This window comes from Saccopteryx bilineata, chromosome 3 (genome assembly GCF_036850765.1).
Source record: "Saccopteryx bilineata isolate mSacBil1 chromosome 3, mSacBil1_pri_phased_curated, whole genome shotgun sequence".
NCBI classification, from domain to species: Eukaryota; Metazoa; Chordata; class Mammalia; order Chiroptera; family Emballonuridae; genus Saccopteryx; species Saccopteryx bilineata.
In genome coordinates this window covers 146,759,731-146,784,708 of record NC_089492.1, presented here as the reverse complement: position 1 = coordinate 146,784,708, position 24,978 = coordinate 146,759,731, and the positions used below count along the sequence as shown (strand labels likewise).

General features: G+C 41.8%; 1 protein-coding gene across 2 annotated transcripts in view; it reads right to left on the bottom strand.

The window, feature by feature from the left end:
- The window catches only part of SMYD1 (SET and MYND domain containing 1), a 55,365-nt gene extending 32,664 nt beyond the window's left edge, over positions 1-22,701 (bottom strand). For both annotated transcript variants that reach the window (XM_066267656.1, XM_066267657.1), the window contains exons 1-3: positions 22,527-22,701; positions 4,131-4,307; positions 380-593 (exon numbers count right to left, since the gene is read on the bottom strand). In XM_066267656.1, coding sequence (XP_066123753.1) covers positions 380-593; positions 4,131-4,307; positions 22,527-22,663 — 528 coding nt within the window. In that variant the 5' untranslated portion in view covers positions 22,664-22,701. The remainder of the gene's footprint in view (positions 1-379; positions 594-4,130; positions 4,308-22,526) is intronic.
- Between the last annotated feature and the right edge of the window lie 2,277 nt (positions 22,702-24,978).

Here is a 24,978-nt window from a genome sequence, read left to right as displayed (position 1 = left end):
TCCTCCCACTACTCAGGCTCCCAGTTATCCTGCCCATCAGATCTGGGAAAAAGAAGGACCTTATTTTCAAAGTGACTAGTAAGCCAGAAAGGATGGTAATTGGGTCTTTGTTTTCAATATGGGAGGAAGAAAATACAGGATGCACAATAAACAAGATGTAAAATACCATCCAAATCTACCATTCAGAGATAACAGTTTGTGCAGGAATGACCTCAGAGTAAGCAATCCCAGAAAGACAGTGGACAGAATGACAGTTGTCCACTTTAGGGCACTGTCTCCCTCCAGTTCTTCTCTTGACCCCTCCTCCCCACTCTGGCCTGGCAGCATCCGAACACTTTTTTGTTGGACAGTCCTACCCCCATTTTACAAGAAACCATACCACACCAAAGATGTGCGAGATGTACTGCATGCTGAACTGCTGGCTCTGGGGCAGCCAGTACTGCAGGAAAGTGTCCACATCCACCCGCAGCTGCTTCTGCTCCTCCTCCTCGAAGTTCTCCACATGGTTCTGCAGCTCGTCCACAGAGACCAGGCAGCCTTCTGTAAGCCCAGTGCCCTCTCTCTCCACCCGCCACATGATGCGTGCAGCCAGCCTGTGGAGAGAGGCAGTGTTAGAGAGACCCCACTGCATTCATTCATTCAACAAACACTTACAGAATACTGGGGCAGTGTCAGACCCCAGATACAGCTCTTGAACTGGACAGGATTTCTTCTATCATGACGTTTCTTATAGTAGGGGAGACAAAAGTTTAAGATCATTTAAACTAGTGTTAAATACTATGCAAGAAAATCAGTGGTCAGCAAACTCATCAATCTCAGAGCCAAATATCAACAGTACAACGATTGAAATTTCTTTTGAGAGCCAAATTTTTTAAACTTAAACTATATAGGTAGGTACATTCCTTATCAAGGTAGCGCCCACACGTGGTATTTTGTGGAAGAGCCACACTCAAGGGGCCAAAGAGCCGCAGATAGCTCGCAAGCCGCAGTTTGCCGACCAGCGGACTAGGATAACAAGATAAAAAGTGGCAGGAAGTGGAGGAAGAGCCACGGGGATCAGGGGAGGCAGCATGGGGGAGACACCCTCAAGCTGAAAGTAGAATAAACAGCAGCCAGCAGATGGGAAAAGAGCAGCAAGCACAAAGGCTCTGAAGAAGGAATGAGCTCGGCATGAAAGATAAACAGCAAGAAGACCAAGGGGCCAGAGCACAGGGAGTGAGGCGAGGGAGGCAAATAAAGATAGAGAAGTGGGCAGAAGACAGGTCATGTGGGTTATGACTATGAAACAGATCTGGAGACACCATGAATTATGGCAGCCTGGGTCTGTCCTGGTAGTATGGCTAACTGAGATGAGTACTAGAGAAGGCATCTGATGACCTGGGCTCAAGTCAGTTTCCCTTCTTACTATGTGACCCTGGTCAAATCATTTGACCTCCATAAACCTAACTAATGACCAGTAAAATGAGGATAATATATATTCCCTGCCATGCTAACCTCCAGAGGTATTTGGAAGACAAAAGGAGGTAATGGATGTCCACATCATGTGTGAACTTATATTCTCAATGATCAGATAAAGCAAAGGTGAAGAAGACAATGTAGGTGGAAAAACAACATAAGCAAAGTCCTGATGCAGCCACGAGCGTGGTGTGAGCAGGAAGCAGCAGAGGTCTGACCTGGCTGGAGCAGAGGGCTCAGGAGAGCACAAGCTTTGAGTGTAAGACAGAGGGATGTACTTATTCCTGAGGGCAGAGTGGGTTTCCTGTTAACTATGAAGTGGTGCATATCCACAAGATGAAGCCTGTAACCAAGGGGCACTCTGCCATTCACTGGCTACAGCTGGCCAGGCACCAGGGAGGGACTGGTGGCCTAGAGCAGACCCTGTCTCTGAAAAGGAATCCCCTTGGCAAAGCACAGCCCTTTTCTCCTCTCATTTGGGTCACAGAGTTATTTCTGCAGAGATGTCCTGCTAGGGACCCTAGGTGCCTGAGAACCAAGATGTCCCCACATGAAGCCCAGATGAAACTGAGGAAAATAAGACTCAGGCCTGATCAGGTGGTGGTGTGATGGATAGAGTATTGACCTGGGATGCTGAGGACCCAGGTTCAAAACCCCAAGGTTACTGGCTTGAGTGCAGGCTCACCAGCTTGAGCGAGGGGTTGCTGCCTTGAGCATGGGATCATAGAGATGACCCCATGGTTGGTGGCTTGAAGTCCAAGGTCTCTGGCGTAGGTCCAAGGTCACTGGCTTGAGCAAGGGGTCACTGGCTCGGCTGGAGCCCCCTGGCCAAGGCACATATGAGAAAGCAGTCAATGAACAACTAAGGTGCCACAACTATGAATTGATCCTTCTCATCTCTTTCCCTTCCTATCTGTTTCTTTCTCTCTTACTAGAAAATAATAATAATAATAATAATAATAATAAGACTCAGGCTGGGTTATCTGTTACCTCCAAATATTAGGAAGAATGTCACAAAGCTCAAAGAGTACAGACTAATGACTGACAGATTTCAACCCAGTATCAGAAGAAATTACCAACTAGGACTGCAGCTGGAAGGTGAAACGCCCTCATCACAGGAAGTAATATTTGCTTTGGGCCTTAAATACTAAATAAGGCATCAAAGAGATACCTGCACCCTCATGTTCACTGAAGCATTATTCATAGCAGCCAAGACATGGAAACAACCTAAGGGCCGTCAATAGATGAATGGGGAAAGATGTGTTATTTCATATATTCAATCATGAAAAAGAAGAAAATTCTGCTATTTGGCACAGCGTGGATGGACTTAGAGGGCATTATGCTAAATGAAAAAGCCAGACAGAGAAAGGTAAGTGCACAGTATCACTTATATGTGGAATCTTTTAAAAAAAATGTCAAACTTACAGAATCAGAGAATAGAAAAGTGTTTTTCAGGGACTGGTGGTTGAGGGAAATGTAAAGAAGTTGGAAAAAGGTTACAGACTTTCAGTTAGAAGATAAATAAGCTCTGAGAATCTAATGTAAAACATGATGGCTATATTGATAACACTGTTTTATAACAGAAATTTGCCAAGAGAGTATTTAATGTTTTTACACACACACAAAAGATAAATATGTGAGGTGATGGATGTATTAGTTAACTAGAGGGGGAAATCCTTTCACAATGTACATGTGTATCAAATCACCATGAGGCACACTTTAAATATCTTACAATTTTATGTCAATTTTACCTCAGTAAAACACATATCAAAAGTTAGTGACCAATTCTCTGTGAATGAAAGTATTGCAGATTATTAAAAAATAAATACATATGTACATACATGCATACAATTGCATATGAATTACAAAAAAAAAGAAGTAGGATTTCAACAGATGGAACTCAGGGGGATAGGGAGGCTGGCTGAGACATTTCATTTGGCAGTTTCCTAAATTTACAAGCACAGGATGATCCTAGTCTGTATTTTAACTTCACATCCTACACACATGGAGAAAATGACCCCAACTTCACCTTTCCCACCTCCTCTGCTCTCTCTGCCAGCTTCCTGAACCCCTACCTGCAGCCTAGCGTCAGGCCCTGCCCCGGTGGAGTCCAGGACTTGGGAGCTCTTGAACTGGGACTGTTGGGTGTTAACCCTGAGATTTCTGGTGATGGCCATCAGGGGGAGGCCACTAATTGTTGCAAATACAAGTGCCGTTCAGGTGGAAAGGGTGCAGAGGACTCACGGACTGTGGGTACTTGAGAAGCTCAGTGTTTTGTAAATGGGGCAGATGCTATTGAGCTCTCGCTCATTTTGCCAAATTTTCAGGGTGTTTTTTTTTCAAAAGAAGACAAAACCCCTATTTTTTTATGTGAAATTTTCCAAATTTTTAACATTGGCAGATTGATGTTTTTAAATAAAATATTAAGGAATCATACAGAATGAGTCTGTAGCCAGCTCCAGCCGGTATGTACAGTTGGGAACCACTAACCTGTTCTCCCTCTTAGACAGTCTCCCAGATCTAAAGGGAATTCAAAGAAGTGCCTGTACTCACTCTCTTTGAGGCTGTCCTGATTTGCATTTAGCCCAGCTTCCTAGGGCTAGGAATTCTGTCACTGGCATCACCCCCACCTGACATTTGGGACTCCAAAACGTCACCCATGGCCCTGCTCTGACCTGATGTTTTCATTGGGTACCTTCCCATATTTCTTGATGGCCAAACACTCATTCTTGTGGTTCAGCCAAGCATCCTTCTGGCAGGTGCGGTCGCAGTAACGGGCAAACTTGCACTGCCCACAGTGATGGAGCTTCTCCTGCCTCTTGAAGCAGGTGTGGCACACAAAGTTAACGAGGCTGGAAGTAGAGGGAGAAAACGTGATTGAGTTTGAGGGCATGATGGAAAAGTGACCACACTGGCCATTTAAAAACCGATGGTTGGGTACTGGGTCAGTGCGCCATCCTTGTGTTTCTAAGTTTCAAACTCTCACTTTTCAAAATGAGGGGCCTGGGCTCCCAAAGTCCCCTTTTGGGTATAACTGTTCTTTTAGCAGATATGTTAAAGTGAACCAAATGGGAACACAATTAACCTCTGCATGTACACCTTTCAGTCTCGTTCAGCAAATACAGGTCTATGACCTGTGGGCAACAGGGTTACCACAAGTTGCCAGAGGAACAGTTGAACTCACAACTATCATGAAGCATGGGAAGCGTGGTGATAGGGGAGGCACTAGGTGTTCCTGGAACACACTGTGGAAGACACTTAAGGAACCGGGAAGTCTTCCAGGCCAAGAGAGCGAGTGGAAATCCCTCATGGTCCCGTTGCCCAAAGTCACAGCTTAGTGGCACCATGGCATTAGGAGGGCATTCTGTGTGACTTGTCCTTCTTATGTTGAAATGTACTGTCCCTTTCCAAAATAATAAAAAATCATAACTATCGGCCCTGACCAGTTGGCTCAGTGGCAAAGTGCTGGCCCAGTGTGTGTGGAAGTCCTGGGTTTGATTCCTGGCCAGGCCACACAGGAGAAACACCCATCTGTTTCTCCACCCTTCCCCCTCTCCTTCCTCTCTATCTCTCTCTTCTCCTCCTGCAGCCTAGGCTCCATTGGAGCAAAAGTTGGCCCAGGCGCTGAGGATGGCTCCATGGCCTCCGCTTCAGGTGCTGGAATGGCTCCAGTTGCAACAGAGCAACGCCCCAGATGGGCAGAGCATCACCCCTGGTGGGTAGGCTGGATGGATCCCGGTAGGGCGCATGTGTGAGTCTGTCTGTCTGCCTCCCTGCTTCTCACTTCAGAGAAAAAAAACACACATAACTATTCATAAAATAATGTGATATGAAACATAATATATTTTACACAAAATGAGGTCTATACATATGTTATAGTTCTGTGCTTTGCAAAGTTAAGAATTACAAGGTAACTGATGCCACTGATGTTATCTGATGTAGTGCCTGGCTTGGAGAGTGGAAGTAATGCAGAAGAACCATGCGTGCCTGTTTGGTGGGTGAGGGAGAGAAGTGTGGGAAGATGAGGCCCCTGATCCCCGGCTTCCAGGTGCCCAGTGTTCCTGTCTCCCCATGTTAAAGCCGTGATTCAAACAGACAAGATTATGAAGGAAATGTTTCAAGACATAACCTAACACCCAGAATGAGTGAAATCCGGTGTGATGCACAATATCTTAGGCCCCAACTGCATGCTCCTGCAATGTGGGAAAGAGAAGTCCGCTGAGGTAGAGAAGGGATGAGAAGGAGTTTGGTGGTATGTGGGGAAGTGTTGAGCTGCCTGGGAGAAAGTGGGTATGCAGGCTCAGGTGGAACTAACAGTCTAAGAAGGGATCTCAGAAGTATGAGAAAACAAGGGTTTTGCAGCATCCAAGAAAAGCTAGTTGATTGCTGCCGACTTCCTCCTTGTGTTATGCTTGAATCTGTCTTCCAGAAAAACATACTCCTAAAATGTAATCTGGCCCTCTGGATCCTTGTCTAAAGGAACAAGCCAGGTCAGGTCAGCCCCTCAAGAATTTGAAGACCAATGCCATGTTTATTCTTTATTTCCTTTCTTCAAGTTGAATACTCCCAACTCCTTCAACAGTTCCTCATACAAGTTTCTGGAAATCTCAGTGTTCTGTTGTTCTCTAATGTGCCCACAGCACGTCCCTGTCGCCAGAGGAAAGTGAGAATAGCAGGGCAATCAAGCAAGACCCAACATTAAGGTCCCAGGCTCAAGGACCAGCCCACAGGCTAGTCCCAGTAGTTCCAACATCAGCCTCAAGAGATGGAGAGAGCCTGACCTGTGGTAGCACAGTGGATAAAGCATCGACCTGAAAATGCTGAAGTCGCCGGTTCGAAACCCTGGGCCTGCCTGGTCAAGGCACATATGGGAATTGATGCTTCCAGCTCCTCCCCCCTTCTCTCTCTCTGTCTCTCTCCTCTCTAAAAATGAATAAATAAAATTAAAAATTAAAAAAAAAAAAAAGATGGAGAGACCGGAACAGAACCATGCTAAGGGCACGGCATGAGCTACTGCTCAAAGCTAAATCCTGGGCTTTCTGGAGTCTGGGCAGTCTTCAGCCACTGGGTGGTCAGTCAACACACTGCCATGCTCTCATCTGCTATGAGGCCCATTGTTAGTCATTTGTTAATAAGCATACAGTACTCAAGAGCATCAAAGGTTAGTGCTTATTTATAAGTTAGAACACACTGAAGGTTATTCCCATAATAATGTCTTTCTTACTTCTTTGCATTCCTTAAGCTTTCTAAATAAAAAAAGAAGAAGAGAATTACACTGGCACACTTAGTGAGTCATATAGAATCCACAGCCGATCATAACTAAGCCATAACTAGGTACCCTGCTTGAGAAGGTCATTTGTCATGAATACTCAGCAGAACAGAATACAGGGGACTCCCATGGGACCCTGACCATTCAGTGGAATCTCCAAACGCCTGGAGAAAGGAAGGTATGAATTTCTCACCTCTGTCTCAAGTCAGGACTGCATTCTCTGGAAGAAACCTGAAGTTCATTAGCAGGGACTAGGTTGCTAAAAAAAAAACCCAGGTAATTTGGATCCCAAGGAAGCTCCAAATTTTAACCACTCGAGGGTGGGGCCTGAGTCACAACACTAAATTACATTGCCTAGGACAGAGTATAGTATCCAAGTGTGAAGCTATTCACATTTCCTGTCCCTCTGGACATTTTAATTTCATTAGCTTCTTTAGCAAAAAAAATCACATTTATCTAAGGTCAAATTACAGATATAGCCACTAAAGCCTCCTGAGTTTTCTCAAAGGTGCTGCTGCCAAGTTAGAGCTTCCCCCTGCTTGTCCATTTGTTATTGTCTTCTTAAAACAACTTTATTGAAATATAATTGACATCTGTAAACTGCCATATTAAAAATGTGCAATTTGATAGGTTCTGACATATACATATATCCATAAAATCATCTCCACAGTCAAGATAGTAAATATATCCATCACCTCCCAATATTTTCTCATGACGCTGAACTTTTTTAACCTGAAGTGGGGCCTTCACCTTCATCTCTGTCTGTTTGCTTTCAGTGTAGCATTCCACTGGCCAGATCATTTTGAATTTTTATTCTGTCATCATAATATCACTATGCTAAGCTTTGAGTCATCTGCAAATCAGAGAGCATGTCTTAGGTTGGGAAGGGAAGGAGGAGCAGATGTCCACCTCTGGAGTATAAGCACTCAGACCAGGAATACAGACAAAGGTGAAAGGAAGAAAGGACAGCCAGGGAACGGGCTGGAGAGGAAGAGTTGGGGCAAGCACAATCATGCTGGCTGTCACTCGGAACTCTATGCTGTCTGAAACATGGCACCCAGCAGAGAAAAACCCCACACCGGCACTGCTCTAATATTTTATATCCACAGTGATATTTTTAGAAGAGTCTCATATAATATTTTCATATTTTTCATATACATATATATTCATAGTCACAAATGTACTTCATGTATAAACTTAAATTTGTAGCTACCAAATATATAAATTACACTTCACAGTTCTCACTCTGTTGCACTGTTTTAAATTTTAGATGCTAATAAAAACTCCAGGTGGTCACTGAGAACAACAGAATTTCTGCTTCTTTATCTTTACAATCACTGCTAATTTCTAACCTACTTAAACTGCAGGGAGAAGTAGTGTCTCAGGCATCGGAGATGTTGCTGTGGCCAATGTAAGCTTTAAAATGAGCTAATTTGAAGTTAATGCAACAGCAATCATTTAGAACCAAGACCAGTATAGATTTTTTTTCCCCAAAGAAAGAGTAGTTTATCCCTGACATTGTTTAGAATTGCTGGCACAAAGTGATAGTTTAAAAAGATCGACTTTTACTAGTTTTTACATTCTGGGCAGACAATGCCCCTTATTGCCTGCAGTGGGAATGGACCTCTGGAACTGCCTTCTCTTTGGTTGGCACTGCCTGTGAGTCTCCTCAGGGCAATTTCTTAGCCTGGCACAAAGGAGAGAATATATGCACCCAGGCACTTGCCTCCAGGAGCCCATGAACTGACTTAAAACACTTCTAAGTGCACCCAGGGCTTGATTAGAACAATCTATCTGCCATGAACTACAGTTATGTCTATAAGAAATTCCAGTGGAATTGTCCCTCATGTTCTCAAAGTTGTTAAATGACCACTTTGACCATGAGAAAGCTGGAAACACAGTCCTGAAGTGATGCAGTATAAACTTCATCCCAAACTGGGTAATAGACCCTTACAATCATGTATATGACCACTTATCATGTCTTGAATCAATTCAACCATCAGTTCATATTAGCTCATCTTTACAATCAATTTGCTATAATAAACTTTTCAGAAAAAGAAAATGTTATCAATTTGAAACGATTCTTTTTCTCATGGTGAACTCATAGTGTTAACTACCAAACTTTTTCTACAGGCTCACGAACCTGTTTTAGAATCCACTCCACAATTTTTCTAGGGCCTAGAATCAAGTTTTCAAAGTTGGTGAAACCCGCAAGCATTGTGAATAATCTCCTAATTTAGATTTCCTTAGAATGTGGCTGACCTTTCTCTCCATTACCTCATTAAGGCTTATCTGAGAAGACAGAAAAGGAAAGGTTAATGCAGAACAAGGCTTCTCAAACTTTAGTGGGCATCACATCACCGGAGATCTTGTTAAAAATCAGGTTCTACTCATAAAACTCAACAACAAACAAACAATCCAATAAAAAAATGGGAAGAGGACATGAACAGACACTTCTCCCAGGAAGAAATACAAATGGCCAACAGATATATTGAAAAGATGCTCGACTTCTTTAGTTATTGGAGAAATGCAAATCAAAACTGCAATGTGATACCACCTCACATCTGTTAGATTAGCTATTATCAACAAGACAGGTAATAGCAAATGTTGGAGAGGCTGTGGAGAAAAAGGAACCCTCATTTACTGTTGGTCGGAATGTAAAGTAGTACAACCATTATGGAAGAAAGTATGGTGGCTCCTCAAAAAACTGAAAATAGAACTACCTTATGACCCAGCAATCCCTCTACTGGGTAATACCCCAAAAACTCAGAAACATTGATACGCAAGGACATATGCAGCCCCATGTTCATTGCAGCATTGTTCACAGTGGCCAGGACATGGAAACAACCAAAAAGCCCGTCAATAGATAACTGGATAAAGAAGATGTGGCACATATACACTATGGAATACTACTCAGCCATAAGAAATAATGACATAGGATCATTTACAGCAAAATGGTGGGATCTTGATAACATTATACAAAGTGAAATAAGTAAATCAGAAAAAACCAGGAACTGCATTATTCCATACGTAGGTGGGACATAAAAGTGAGACTAAGAGACATTGATAAGAGTGTGGTGGTTACAGGGGGAGGGGGGAGAGGGAAAGGGAAAGGGGGAGGGGGAGGGGCACAAAGAAAACTAGATAGAAGGTGACAGAGGACAAGCTGACTTTGGGTGATGGGTATGCAACATAATTGAACAACAAGATAACCTGGAGTTGTTATCTTTGAATATATGTATCCTGATTTATTGATGTCACCCCATTAAAAAAATAAAATTATAATAAAAAAAAATCAGGTTCTACCTGACCAGGCGGTGGTGCAGTGGATAGAGTGTCTAACTGGGATGCAGAGGACCCAGGTTCAAACCTTGAAGTCTCTGGCTTGAGTGCGAGCTCACCAGCTTGAGCCCAAAGGTCACTGACTTGAAGCCCAAGGTCGCTGACTTGAGCAAGGGGTCACTCACTCTGCTGTAGCCCCACACACACATCAAGGTACATGTGAGAAAGCAATCAATGAACAACTAAGGTGCCGCAATGAAGAATTGATGCTTCTCATCTCTCTCCCTTCCTGTCTGTCTGTCCCTATCTGTCCCTCTCTGTCTCTGTCACAGAAAAAGAAAAAAGTCAGACCCGGAGTCAGCCAGAGCTGGGTTAACTCCTGATTCTGGTATCTACTGGCTGTGTGACCTCAAGCAAGTACTCTAACCTCTCTGAGCCTTGGTTTCTTTACATGAAAATGGGACTAGCAATGCCTAGATCTAGTAATCTCTTAATCTAATGACTATTAGTTTTTAAAGAAACGTACAATTTTTAAAATTCAAACAAAAAGAAAATTACAAAGAAATTCTAAAATCCCACCACTCCTGAAGTGATTTTGAGGGTAAAATGAACTAACGAATAAAATAGCTCAGAGCCTGACACAGGATGAGTGCTTAGAAGATGTCAGCCTGGTCTGCCCATCCATCTGGCACATGGACATTGGGCCACATGGTGACTGGGCTTCTGCTCTCCTCCAGCATTTAGTACTTCTCAAGCTGCTGTCAGAGAGGAAGATCTCCTGGCTAAAGGAGAATCCCTTTAGAGAGAAAGGATACTTACCGGACAGAAATACATCTCCTTCTTTCCGCCTGAGAGAGAAAATCCAAAGGACATGAATTCCTAAAATAGCTCCAGACGGTGTAGCTGGCTGATCTCCAGCAAGCCGCTCAACTCTCAGTCTCATTTTTCCAGTCTCCACAATAGTCCCATTTACACAACATTTTGCAAAGATGTTTTTAGCAATTCTCTTTTGTTAAACCTTCGCAAGAACCCTTTAGAGTCCCCACAGGGATGTTATTCTTACAAGGGTCTCTGAGGCCTGACACTGCTCCCAGAACAGAGGGCTAAGGAACCACCAAGCCCACCTGGTTTGCTTGCAGCCCTGAGCATACTTGCCCCAGCCAGCAGGTCCCCACTCACTCTTTGCTCTGTAGATGCTGGATTATGTCATCTGTCAGAGTCAAGAGGAATAGAGGGGCAGCTGCTGCTCAGCTCCTTGTATGGAAATAACCAATTACTGGACAGATAAACCCAAAGAAAAGGTGCCTGCAAGTTGATAGATCCCTCTGGCCAGAGGGAACTGGACCATCAGTTCTGGCTTTCTGAGCTGCTTTCAAACCCTCAGTTGGCCGGTAGGACTCCCTTCAACAGTCATGTCTTAAAGACATTCCATCCCTCAAGTACCCAGAGGACTTACAACATTTTAAATTCCTTCTCTGCTTTCTTCCTTGTCCCTTCTACTCTTCCTTCCTTTCATGATATGTATTTGGTACTGTGCATCTAGCTAGGTGAGAGAGAGCCTTAAAGATCAACAAAACACAAACCTTGCCTTTGAACAGTCCCCAGGCTGGGCCGGGACATAAACACATGTAAGCAAGATGAGCATGCTGTCCAGGGGTACTGGTAACTTGCTGTAGGGTCAAGGAAGACCTGCCTCCCACTGAGGAATCTGGGAAAGCAGTCCCCCAGGTGGGCGGGGGGGACGGTCTGATCCTTTGAAGCTGGGCTGAGTTTGTTTGTTGGACACTTAGGTTGATTCCATATCTCAGTATTGTACATAATGCTGCAATAAACATAGGGGTGCATATGTTTTTTACAATTAGTGTTTTCTATTTCTTTGGGTAAATACCCAAAAGTGGGATTGCTGGTCATATGATAGTTTTATTTTTAAATTTGTAAGGAACCCCAATATGTGTTTAATGGTGCCTGCACCAATTTACAAACCCACCAACAGTGCACTACAGTTCTCTTTTTCCCACATCCTCACCAGCACTTGTTGTTTGTTGATTTATTGATAATACCCATTCTGAGAAGTGTGAGATAAATATCTCATTGTGGTTTTAATTTGCACTTCTCTGATGATTAGCGATGCTGAATATCTTTTCATATGCCTATTGGCTATTTGTATGTCTTCTTTGGAGAAATGTCTATTCAGGTCCTTTGCCCATTTTTTAATTCAATTGTTTGGGAGTTTTTGGTGTTAAGTTGTATGAATTCTTTCTATATCTTGAATATTAACTCCTTATCGTATGTATCATTAGTGAATATCTTGTTCCACTCAGTAGACTGTCCTTTTTGTTTTGTTGATTGTTACCTTTGCTGTCCAGAAGTTTTTAGTCTGATGTATGTTCATTTGTTCATTTTTTGCTTTTGTTTTCCTTGCAAGGAAAAAAAATGGATAGAGAAATAGCAAAAAAAAATTATTAACAGCAATGTCAAAAATTTACTGCCTATGTTTTTTCTAGGAGTTTTATGATTTGGGGTCTTTAATAAATTCTTAGTTATTCTTTAATCAGTTTTGAGTTTATTCTTGTATATGATATAAGGAAGTGGTCTAGTTTCGGGGGTTATTTTATATTTTTTTAGTGAGAGAGAGACAGAAAGGGAGAGAGGTGAGAAACATAAACTCGTAAGTGTGGCACTTTAGTTGGTTATTGATTGCTTCTCATACATGCCTTGACCTGGGGGCGCAAGCTGAGCCAGGGACCCCTTACTCAGCCAACAACCTTGGGCTCATCAAGCCAGTGACCATAGGATCACATTGATGATCCCACTCAAGCCAGCGACCCAGTGCTAAAGTTGGCGAACCTGTGCTCAAGCCAAATGATCCTGCATTCAAGATGGCAACCTCGAAGTTTTGAACCTGGAGCCTCAGCATCCCAGGTCTATGCTCTATTCACTGAGCCACCACTGATCAGGCTTTTGCTTCTTTTTTCCCCCTTTAATTATTTATTTTTAAGACTGACCAGTTTTTCCTACTTATTGAAGACACTATAACTTCTCCATTGTATATTCTTGGCTCCTTTTATGTAGATTAATTGACCATAAAAGTAGGGGTTAAATTCTCTTTTATGTTTCCTCACCTATGTGTCTAGTTTTATCCTGGTACTATACTGTTTTGATCATTATAGCTTTGTAGTATAATTTGAAATCAGGGAGCGTGATATTTCCAATTTTGTTTTTTTTCTCAAGATTGTTTTGATTGTTCAGGTTCTTTTATGATTCTATATAAATTTAGGGTTATTTGTTCTAGTTCTGAGAAGCTGCTTATTTATTTTTAAAATCTGTTTTATCAAAATATCAATTCATAAGATTTTCTCTGCCACAGCTCACATGCCAAGGTTCATACAACACACTCAAACCTGTGATTCATTTCTCACACTTTCACTGCAACCAGACCCCACTTCTCATGCTCAGAACACATCTTCAGATGCAACTGAGTGAAGATAACAATGTTATGTGGCCATGTTGATATTTGATCTAATCTATGCTTAAAAGAAAATTATTCTCAAACTTCGGCATTTAAGGATTATTTTAAAAATTCAGCAATACAGCTTATAACAGGTCATGTGACATGTCAATATGTCTTACCTTCACAGCTACAAGTGCCAAATTAAGGGCATAGTTCTAAATCTACTATGGTTATCCTCATAAAGTACAAACATTTAATGTTATAACCTGAATACTTTAACAGTTATTCATTCATTTTCTGAACTAACTGTACAGGAATATCTCCAATCCTTTTATTAAATTATTTCCATTTATAGTATCATTTGTCTTCTACCAGCCATCCACCAGCTGCAACCAGATTAAAGGCCACATGAGTGTTTGTGCATATGCCACGGCTAATCCTGGTGTTCCCACAGGCCCACAAAGAGTTAGTTACTCTGGCTAAAAGCCCATCTGTTTTCACTGGTCCTGAAGAAGCTCATAACTGGTTTGATTTTCCAAAAAGGCCTGCTGACAGTATTTTCTTTTAAACTACTTTTTTTCATGTTCTCATCTTTGTTTTTCTCTACACATATACACATTTCTATAATCTCCTGGGCACCTTCAACTCCTTAAACAGAATCATTCGGTAGCTGGTTTAATTTTTTCCTAAGGAACTTAAGAAAAAAATCACTGTCCTTCCTCACTCCTTCTGTATTTTTTTTTTCTTAACATCTTTTGTGATAAATTAGATTAACAGGAAGTTAATATTATTGGTTGTGATAGGCTGAATAGCACTTTCACTTCCAAAAATGTCAGTGTCCTAATCCCTGGAAACTGCAAATATGTTATCTTTTATGGCAAAAGGGACTTTGAAGATGTGAGTAAGATTAAGGTCCTTCATGAACAGACACTTCTCCAAGGAAGAAATACAAATGGCCAACAGATATATGAAAAGATGCTCGTCTTCTTTAGTTATTAGAGAAATGCAAATCAAAACTACAATGTGATACCACCTCACATCTGTTAGATTAGCTATTATCAACCCAGACAGGTAATAGCAAATGTTGGAGAGGCTGTGGAGAAAAAGGAACCCTCATTCACTGTTGGTGGGAATGTAAAGTAGTACAACCATTATGGAAGAAAGTATGGTGGTTCCTCAAAAAACTGAAAATAGAACTACCTTATGACCCAGCAATCCCTCTACTGGGTATATACCCCCACAACTCAGAAACATTGATATGTAAAGACACATGCAGCCCCATGTTCATTGCAACATTGTTCACAGTGGCCAAGACATGGAAACAACCAAAAAGCCCATCAATAGATGACTGAATAAAGAAGATGTGGCACATATACACTATGGAATACTACTCAGCCATAAGAAATGATGACATCGGATCATTTACAACAAAATAATTGGATCTTGATAACATTATATGGAGTGAAATAAGTAAATCAGAAAAAAACAAGAACTGCATGATTCCATATATAGGTGGGACATAAAAACGAGACTAAGAGACATGGACAAGAGTGTGGTGGTTGAGGGGGGGAGAGGGAGGGAGAGGGGAAGGGGGAGGGGGAGGAGCACAAAGAAAACTAGATAGAAGGTGACGGAGGACAATCTGACTTTGGGTGATGGGTATGCAACATAATTGAATGACAAGATAACCTGGACATGTTTTCTTTGAACATATGTACCCTGATTTATTGATGTTACCCCATTAAAATTAATTTAAAAATTTTTTTTAAAGATTAAGGTCCTTGAGACCGGGAAATAATCTTGAATCATTGGGATGGACCTGATATAATCACAAGAGTCCTTATAAGGAGGTAGGAAGTCAGAGGGGGAGAAGCCAGTTTGCTTTGAAGATGGAGCCCAGGAATGAAGGTTCAATTCTGCACCCAATTATGATGTGTGTGTGGTAGTGGTTTCTTACATTATCCAGTCAATTCTCTGACACCAGCTGGACATCTTACAATCCAACTCAGTTCTTACACTATCTACCTGGAGATAATATCAGATCCCACGGGTTAAGGTCTCAGTCCCACAGGTCTATCCCTTCAACTTCATGCGACACATGATTATGCATATATGCTTTTATATAAATCACAATATCATAAAAGACAACCTGTAGAAGCTAGAAAAGTCAAGGAAACTTAGCCTTGTGGACCCATTCTAGTTCTCTGACCTCCAAAAGTCTAAGATGATAAAATTTACTGTTTAAGCTGCTAAAATTTGTAGTAATTTGGTAAAGCAACAGCAAGAAACTAATACATCAGCACAGTTTTTGCTATGTAATCACGTATATATTCCTATTTTCCACCTCTGAGTTTTTGGATCTAACCATTCTCAGGTCTCAGAACCAGATTTTGATTTTTCTGAAATTAATGATGGGTACCTTCGCTTTTATTAACGTTAAATATTGTTAATTGGACTGACAAGAACAAAAAAAAATTAAGTAGGCAATCCTGGACCCATTTGTGGCAGATGAATAGTGAGAGATGATGCCTGGACGAGATCTCAGAAGACTCAGTCCTGTCTTATGACTTACTCCGGTCTTTCACCTCACTACGCCTCAGTTTCCCCATATGAAAGAAAGGATTGAATAAATTCAATGGGTCTCAACCTTCTTCTGGGTTGAAAGTAATTTCAAAAGTGATGAAAGCTATAGACTTTATCCACAAAAATAAAAAACATGCATGCATATCCACATAAAACTTTGATCTTGCCATTACAGGTGTTTCCCTAGTTAAGGATCCATGGACCCAGGTTAGGAACCTATAGATTAGAAACCCTTTAAATTGAGACTTTTAAAGAGAATAATCAAATGGTATTTTTGGCTCTTAGAACGGCTCACAAGCACCATTCTGGTACCATTTCTTGTATTTAATGCTAAAATAAATGATCAAAACTAGCTTTATTTCCATTTTAGCTTAGCACTTCTCTCTTGCTGCACTGGAATCCTTTGCACATAGACTATCATGCAACCTACAGAATCTCAGGCTGGAAGAAATCTCAAAAGTCATATGGTCCAATTACCTTCTATTGTCCAACTCTCTGCATACATGATCTTTGCCAGTTGTCACCAGGAAATGCACTGCTTTGCAAATAGCCCTTTCCATCTCCAGAAAGCACTGACAGCTTGGCTCATTCTACTCATTAGGCAAAAGAGTCTCAGTGTCAAGGTGCTAAAAGCTTGTAATAACCCAGGAAAAGGTTTAAGACTGATACTTTTTAATGGTTCTAAAAAGTTTTTATGGCAGAAAAAAATGCAAAAAGGAAATTATTAACAATTTTAAAAACAAAGTTATAAAAATCCACTCAGAAGTGATAAGCAGCCTGACCAGGCGGTGGCACAGTAGATAGAGCATCGGACTAGGATGCGGAGGACCCAGGTTCAAGATCCTAACGTCTCCAGTTTGAGTGCAGGCTCATCTGGTTTGAGCAAAGTTCACCAGCTTGGACCCAAGGCCACTGGCCCGAGCAAGGGGTTACTTGGTCTGCTGAAGCCCCACGGTCAAGGCACATATGAGGAAGCAATCAATGAACAACTAAGGTGTCACAACGAAAAACTGATGATTGATGCTTCTCATCTCTCTCCATTCCTGTCTGTCTGTCCCTATGTATCCCTCTCTCTGACACTCTCTCTGTCTCTGTAAAAAAAAAAAAGTGATAAGCAAAAACTACATTTTGAGGCCCTGGCCAGTTAGCTCAGTTGGTTAAGAGCATCATCCTAAAATGACAAAATTGTGGGTTCGATCCCCAGTCAGGGCACACACAAGAAGCAACCAAAAAATGCACAACTGAGTGGAACAACAAATACTTCTCTTCCCCCTCCTCACCCCTCTCTCTTCCTCTCACTGTCTCTCTAAAAATCAAGAAAAATCAAACCCTGGCCAAATAGCTCAGTTGCTTGGCACACCCTCCTGGAGCATGGAGGTTGCCAGTTCAATTCCCCGGTCACGGCACATACAGGAGCAGCTTGATATTCCTGTATCTCTCTTTCCCTGCCTCTCTCAAAACAAAACAAAAAAATGCTACATTTTGACATATTGTGAGGTGGTTCCTCTAAAGGTAAGGTTGTCCAAGGTCTACTTAATTATTTTTTTTAATTATTTTTACATTGATTTGAGAGAGAGAGAGAGAGAGAGAGTAAGGTGTGGGAAGAAAGAGAAACAGAGAGAGAAGCATTGACTTGTTGTTCCACTTAATTGCGCACTCATTGATTGCTTCTTTTAAGTGCCCTGACTGGGGATTGAATCCCAGACCTAGGTGTGTGCAGGGAGGGCGGGCAGAGGGCAGTGCGTTATCCATTGAGATACCCATCTGGAGCCAGGTCTACTTAATTTGGGGACAGTGATGATGCAATTTTATTCATTTGTGAGAAATTGTGCCCCCTGGATCTTACCCTGTGGGTCAAGTGGGTTAATCAACTAATTGATTTTATAGTCTGGAAAAGATGGAGGTTCTATTTCAGAAGGCTAGAAAAGTCCTTCTAAGCCCGAGCAGGGTAAAAATAAAGATCTAATCTCCATGCTGAAGTCCTTGCACTCTTAAAACTAAAACCATTTATCTTCTCATTCCGTTTGACATAAAATGAACTAAATAAGCCTGGCTTGTAATAACATGTGTAAAAAAACAATATAAACAAAGCAACTCTAAAATGGAGTCAGAGCTACCATCTCAGAAGAACTACCTTGCATTTTTTTATGCCTCAACTCTTTAGAAATGGTGAAATATCTTTAGACTGGGACTTTAGCAACATATTATCCCAAAGAACTGTTTGCAAAGATAACAAGAAAGTAGATATTATGACTACTGGGTTGAAAATTAAAAACATTCTTTAGAATTAGCATCACTGTGAAAGCTCATCTGCGCCAATAGAAATGCCATCCTGTTATTGGTGTAACTGTTCCTCTTCCCTTTCTCATAAATACGCAATGATTTATTCTGTTAATTGGAACATTATTTAGGTTTCTGCTTGAATCAGTGCCCCGAGTAGCTTTTTTTTTTTTGTCTCAAATAAATACTTATTGCCTTTAAGATTGGCCTTTTATATTTAGGTTAACACATGGGTTAGACTATGCCACTTTTATAGAATGACTTTTGTGGTGACTCAGTCTTACCTCCTCAATTTTCTCAACTATAGTGGCAGAGTCTCATCAGGAGCCTAAAATGAGAGGGAGGACAGGATGGACAAAATTATCCTTGGCCACCTTTTTAGGCTGTGTCAGGTCTACCCAAAGAAAGAGTATACCCTTGTTTTTCAGTGATGAGTTTGGGTAAATCATCTTTTAAAAGTATTATTTTTAGATTTTTAAAAATTATTTTAAAGATCATTTACCCCAATTATTCTAATTTTTATTACTATTATAATAACAGCATTTTATGTAGCAGTTTATCTGTAATGTACATTAAGGTTGTTTTATAGTAATTACTTCAAATGAATGAAAAGTTATTTATAGTAACAAAACCATGTAAACAACCTAAATGTCCAGTCATAAAAGAATGGTAAGATAGCATGCAGCCATTAAATACTATGTTTTGAAGAGTCTATGGTAATACAGAAGATAATTAAACTATTAAGTAAAAACACCATAGTATTTGGTAAAGATTCCAGTTGTGTAGTACAAACAAATGAAACCTCTGTTGTAAAACAAGCTGGAAGGAAATAGACATCCATGTTAAGAGTGGTTATCCTTGTGTGAAGATTTTTTTTTCTTACTTTTATACTGGAAGGAAAACTCACTCAACTCCAAAAATTCTGAAAGGGAAATTGATTGGCTAACAGTATTTCCTTTGGGGAATTGGAGGCACCAATGTAGGTGTTCTAACAAGGCAAATGGCAGCACCAAGATGACTATTCAGATTTTTTGTGTTTCTAGATTTTTATCTTAATTCTGAATCCAGCTGCCCTCACCTCCACCCCTAATAGACACAGACACACAGCCACTGTATGGCCAGTAGTCGCGGTTGTCGTGACCATTCACATGCAGGTTCCCATTAGATTCGGACAGAAGGTAAAGAAACAACAGAGCCAAAAAAAATAGTGGGCCATTCTTTTATTAAAGTCTCGCACCGGCCAACGATGAAACACAAACAGGGAAAACATTTCCTTTTCACTCAGGGCTCCCAAAGCCTCTGACACATTATCTGGTTCCACAACCAGGAGAATCTTCTCTGGTTCCTCCTAGAATCAAAGGCCCCACCAGTCTCAGCAGAGCTCGCAAAAGCCCCTCACCTCGGGTTCCCATCTGCACACCTTCATTCCCTCTGTCCTCACTCTGCCAACACTGCTTCCTTCTCCTTCCTCTCCTTCCTTCCCTCTTTTCAAAACTTTCTGGCGTGAAACCTCTCTTCCAGTAAACATTAGCAAGACAATGACCCTTCCCAAACAGGAAGTTAATTGTCAGTTTCACAGATCACATACCTGTTGCTGCCTGGAGCCATTTTTTAACACTAAAAGTGAGCAAACTCAAAAAATACAAATTTTACAAACTTATTTGCCCAACAGCTACACACACCTAAATTAATGAAGTAGGACAAGCTCCCTCTAAAAAGCTATTCCTGTCACCTAAACCTCCTTCTATTCTTCAAATGGTATTCAGCCATGTGCCCTATTCACTGCCTTTACCCAGAAGGTCTTAGTAGGCAGGAAGAAAGAAGAATTTTTTTCATAATCAAATATAATCAGACCTAGCCAGTTGACTCAGTGGTAGAGCATTGGCCTGGTGTGTGGATGTCCTGGGTTTAACTCCTTGTTTGGGCACACAGGAGAAACGACCATCTGCTTCTCCCTCCACCCCATCTATTTCTCTTTCTCTTCCCTTCCCACAGCCATGACCCCAGACACAGACAATGGTTCCATGGCCTCGGCCTCAGGCACTAAAACAGCTAAGTTGTCAAGCAACAGAGCTATGGCCCAGCCAGGCAGAGCATCGCCTGGTAGGGGCTTGCAGGGTTGATCCCAGTCAGGGCGCATGCGGGAGTCTGTCTCTGCTTCTCACTAAATAGTAAAATAATAATAATAATAATAATAATAATGAAATAATCTCAGAACAGCAAGGTCCATTCTCAGGATGCTCAGTACAGTGAGCCAACCACAAAGCCTGGATTATCAGAGGCCATCATGATTCAGACCACATAAAAGTCAAGCAGGTCACCCAACTTTGGGCTCAGAAAATTTTGTCACATTTAATCACAGTGTAGGTTTTAAATATATATATATAAATTTAGTACAACTTTAAAAGTGTAAAGTGTCACCCTGCTAGTTTAGTCAGTAGAGAAAGAGACTCTTCTTTTTTTTACAGAGACAGAGAGTCAGAGAGAGGGACAGATAGACAGGAACAGAGAGAGATGAGAAGCATCAATCATTACGTTTTCATTGTGACACCTTAGTTGTTCATTGATTGCTTTTTCATATGTGCCTTGACTATGGGGTTACAGCAGATCAAGTAAACCCTTGCTCAAGCCAGCGACCTTGGGTCCAAGCTGGTGAGCTTTGCTCAAACCAGATGAACCTGCGCTCAAGCTGGCAACCTCAGGGTCTCGAACCAGGGTGCTCTGCATTCCAGTCCAAAGCTCTGTCCACTGTGTCACTGCTGGTCAAGCAGAGAAAGAGACTCTTAAAAGTGTGGTAGGCAAGTGTGGCCAAGGTTGTGGGGAAATAGGGATGTAAATTTAATAGAGCCATGTTAGCAATCCTATGAACACTGAAAGCAGCACACCCAAAGGCACAGCAATTCCTCTGCTAGCCACATAGCCTAGAAAATCATCACACGTGTATACAAGTAGAAGACACAGTCAAAAATTTTAATTATAGAAATGTTCGTTTTTGCCTGACCAAGCCGTGGCGCAGTGGGTTGAGCATCGGACTGGGATGTGGAGGATCCAAGTTCGAGACCCCGAGGTCACCAGCTTGAGCGCGGGCTCATCTGGTTTGAGCAAAGCTCACCAGCTTGAGCCCAAGGTCGCTGGCTCAAGCAAGGGCTCACTCGGTCTGCTATAGCTCCCCCACCCCCTCATCAAGGCACATATGAGAAATCAATCAATGAACAACTAAGGAGCTGCAATGAAGAATTGATGTTTCTCATCTCTCTCCCTTTCTGTCTGTCTGTCCCCATCTGTCCCTCTCTCTGACTCTCTCTGTCTCTACCACACACAAAAATAGTTAGTTTTTATAAAATGTTGGAAACTACAAATGTCTTTCAATATGGGAATGGATGAAGATTCACATATTTATAGGGTGAAATATTTATAGCAGTTTAAATTGGTGATCCAGATGGCATATGAACCAACATGGATATATCCACATGTGGGTAAAAGAAGTAGATATTTGAAGATTTAAAAGAAGTATCTATAGATTTATAGTTCCCATAATAACAAATATCAAAAAGATGTTTAGTGAAAAGAGCAAGTTCTAAAACAATTCTGTAAAAAAAAAAAAGACAAACTACAGCTGTATATTTTGATAAAAGCAATTATATGTATGTAATAGTACAAGAACATTCTAGAAGAAAACACATTGAAATCATAACAGGGGTTTCCTCTGGGAAAAGATAAAAGGGCCTGGGTTTAGGGGGGAAATGTAAAAAGAGATTTCAGCTTGTTAGTGTTATTCTAATTTTTCAAAGGTAAATGCATTCCAGCTAACTTGTGTATTTACAATTCCTTTTTTGAAGTTTCATCAATTAGGAGCCTTCCGTTAGAAAGTGTTTCCTATAGCACCACACCCATTTTTCCACTTCTTTTCCTCTACCCTCACCACACCCAGCACACCCACTCAGCCACTTTCACTGGTGTTGAGGGAAACTGCCCCAAAGCCATTGCTCAATTTTACAACCCTTCTAGGGACCAAAGCAAATCACATTGGCAATGAGTCTTTGCAGAAAATGTTATGTCAGAAAACTGCTGGCGGAAATGCCATTTTGTTCAAAATGATCTCATGGATTTTATCCTTTTCCTGATGATTTTGAGAGCCAAGTATTTTAGAGTTTGGCACCAGCCAAACCAACAGGAGAAAAGAAGGCAACTCCTTACATTTCATACCTGTCAAAAACCACTGCAGAATAAGCTCGCTCGGCAAAGATGATGTCCGCAGCCCAGAACTCCTTCGTGGCCTTCAAACCCCTGCCTTTGCCTTCAGAAGTGAAGACCTCCACGTTCTCCATTTTTCCTATTGTCATCTCACAGGCAGCACCGTAGATACTTAACACTGAGCCAAGTCTCCGGTCGTTGTTGCTATTTTAGCACCCTCAGCGTCCCAAAGAACAAGCCTATAAATGGATAGGCCACCTCCCTTTCCCCACCCCCTCTGGTCACTGGGCCCTCACCTCTCCTTCTGCCACTTTTCCTAAAGGCAGGGATGGGGCAGAAAAGAGGGCAATAATGTGGGAAGCGTCTCATTCATCACCCAGCAAAGCTGACAAAGGAGAAAATGTCTATGAGTTGGTGTGGTTCTGGGATTGGATCTGAAACTTGAAAAGTTCTTTTGCTAGAAGCTCAGTCTTGGATAGCAGTCTTGTTCAGCTTTAGTTGAAATAGAAAGCACTTGTTCAGTAAAGTATTTTTAGCATCCAGATGCCTCTGTCAATCCAAAGTAGACAGCTGAAATAGTCCAAGAGAAGAGGTGACGCCTGCTGCTCTGGGACCCTTCATCAGTCAGGCTTACACCTTCTCCCAGGAGGCCCCTTGTCCTGCTGTTCCCACCTTCACAGTGGACTGTTTTCAGAAAGCTAAGAGTGGATGGCAGACACCGAACAGCCCCTCTGGCATGCACATAATGTACTATTTAGGTTCCAAGGGGAATCCCTCTTCCCACAGCACCCCGACCAGGGCAGAGAGGTCTGGGAATGCCCTGATCATGCATGTGTGCTGGGTGCAGGCTGTATGAGAGGAGGCAGACCTTGAAAATAAAAGCCCATATTTCTATCTTACTATCAAATCTCCCTTTAACATGTGTTTACTGCCAGAAAAATACCAATGTACTCTGTGCTTCTTACCTATGAATAAAGACACTGGCGAGACAGTTTTAAAATCTCCAGTGAACTAAATACCAACTTTAACTCAGGTGGAAAAGAAAGAGTAGATCTAGGGCTATGGCTTATCTTGCAAGTCATATTTTTAGTTTCTGGGATGCATCTATTTCTGGGAACCCTGTGCTCTGGATCTCTGTGAATGTGGTAATTCTCAAGCACTTAGCTTCTGAGTCAGATCTACGTTTGAAGTCTGAGTTTACCTCTATGACTTTGAAACAGAACCTGTAACACAAGGAGATAATTCTACCTCTCTGCATTGTGAGCTTGGTCCTTTAAATAAAGAACTCATTAAATGATAGCTATTTTATTTTTTTTTTCTGTCACATTATCTTACCAAAACTATCAAGATGTGCTAAAAAGTCTAATGTGTCTTCAACCAAATTGCATCTCCTGAAATTTCTTTGACTCTTGGAAGCAGATCAAAAGTCCTTTGACAGACCGTATATCCCGATTTATAGGTCAGAACCCGGAGCTCCTGGCGCCAGAAAATATCTCAGTGACTTCTGATGTATCCAGAAGAGCAAACAATTTAAGACATTTAAAGTTGGGGCCCTGGCCGGTTGGCTCAGCGGTAGAGCATCGGCCTAGCGTGCGGAGGACCCGGGTTCGATTCCCGGCCAGGGCACACAGGAGAAGCGCCCATTTGCTTCTCCACCCCTCCGCCGCGCTTTCCTCTCTGTCTCTCTCTTCCCCTCCCGCAGCCAAGGCTCCATTGGAGCAAAGATGGCCCGGGCGCTGGGGATGGCTCTGTGGCCTCTGCCTCAGGCACTAGAGTGGCTCTGGTCGCAACATGGCAACACCCAGGATGGGCAGAGCATCGCCCCCTGGTGGGCAGAGCGTCGCCCCTGGTGGGCATGCCGGGTGGATCCCAGTCGGGCGCATGCGGGAGTCTGTCTGACTGTTTCTCCCTGTTTCCAGCTTCAGAAAATAAAATAAAATAAAAAATAAATAAAGTTGGGTGCCCACCAAAATAAACAACAAATGCTTCTAAGGAAAATAAAGTTAAAGAGTTCTTCAATCCAGGTCAGCTTCAAATGAACGCCTGTACCCACATTACCTGGCAACACAGGGTCTTGCAACAACCAGAGCTTTCCCTCAGCCTGGCAAGGTCAGGTTGTTCTCTAGACACTGTATCCCTGAAAAAGATCCAGTCCAATGCTGGGGTCACTGATCACTTGGCCTGGGCTTGCCTGGTCAAGGCACATATGAGAAGCAACTACCATAAATTGATGCTTCCTGCTCCTCTCCCCCTTTTTTTTCTCTGTATCCTCTCTCTAAAATCAATTAATAAAATCTTTAAAATATATATATATATTCATTGTAAAGTAAATATATCAATGCACTCATTATGCTTGGGTACAACTACACTAGGAAACATGATAAAGTCAGAGTTTGCTACTACTAAATAGAATTCCTGTGATAGTTGAGAGTTAAAAATGTATCAATAAGTTGAGCCTGACCAG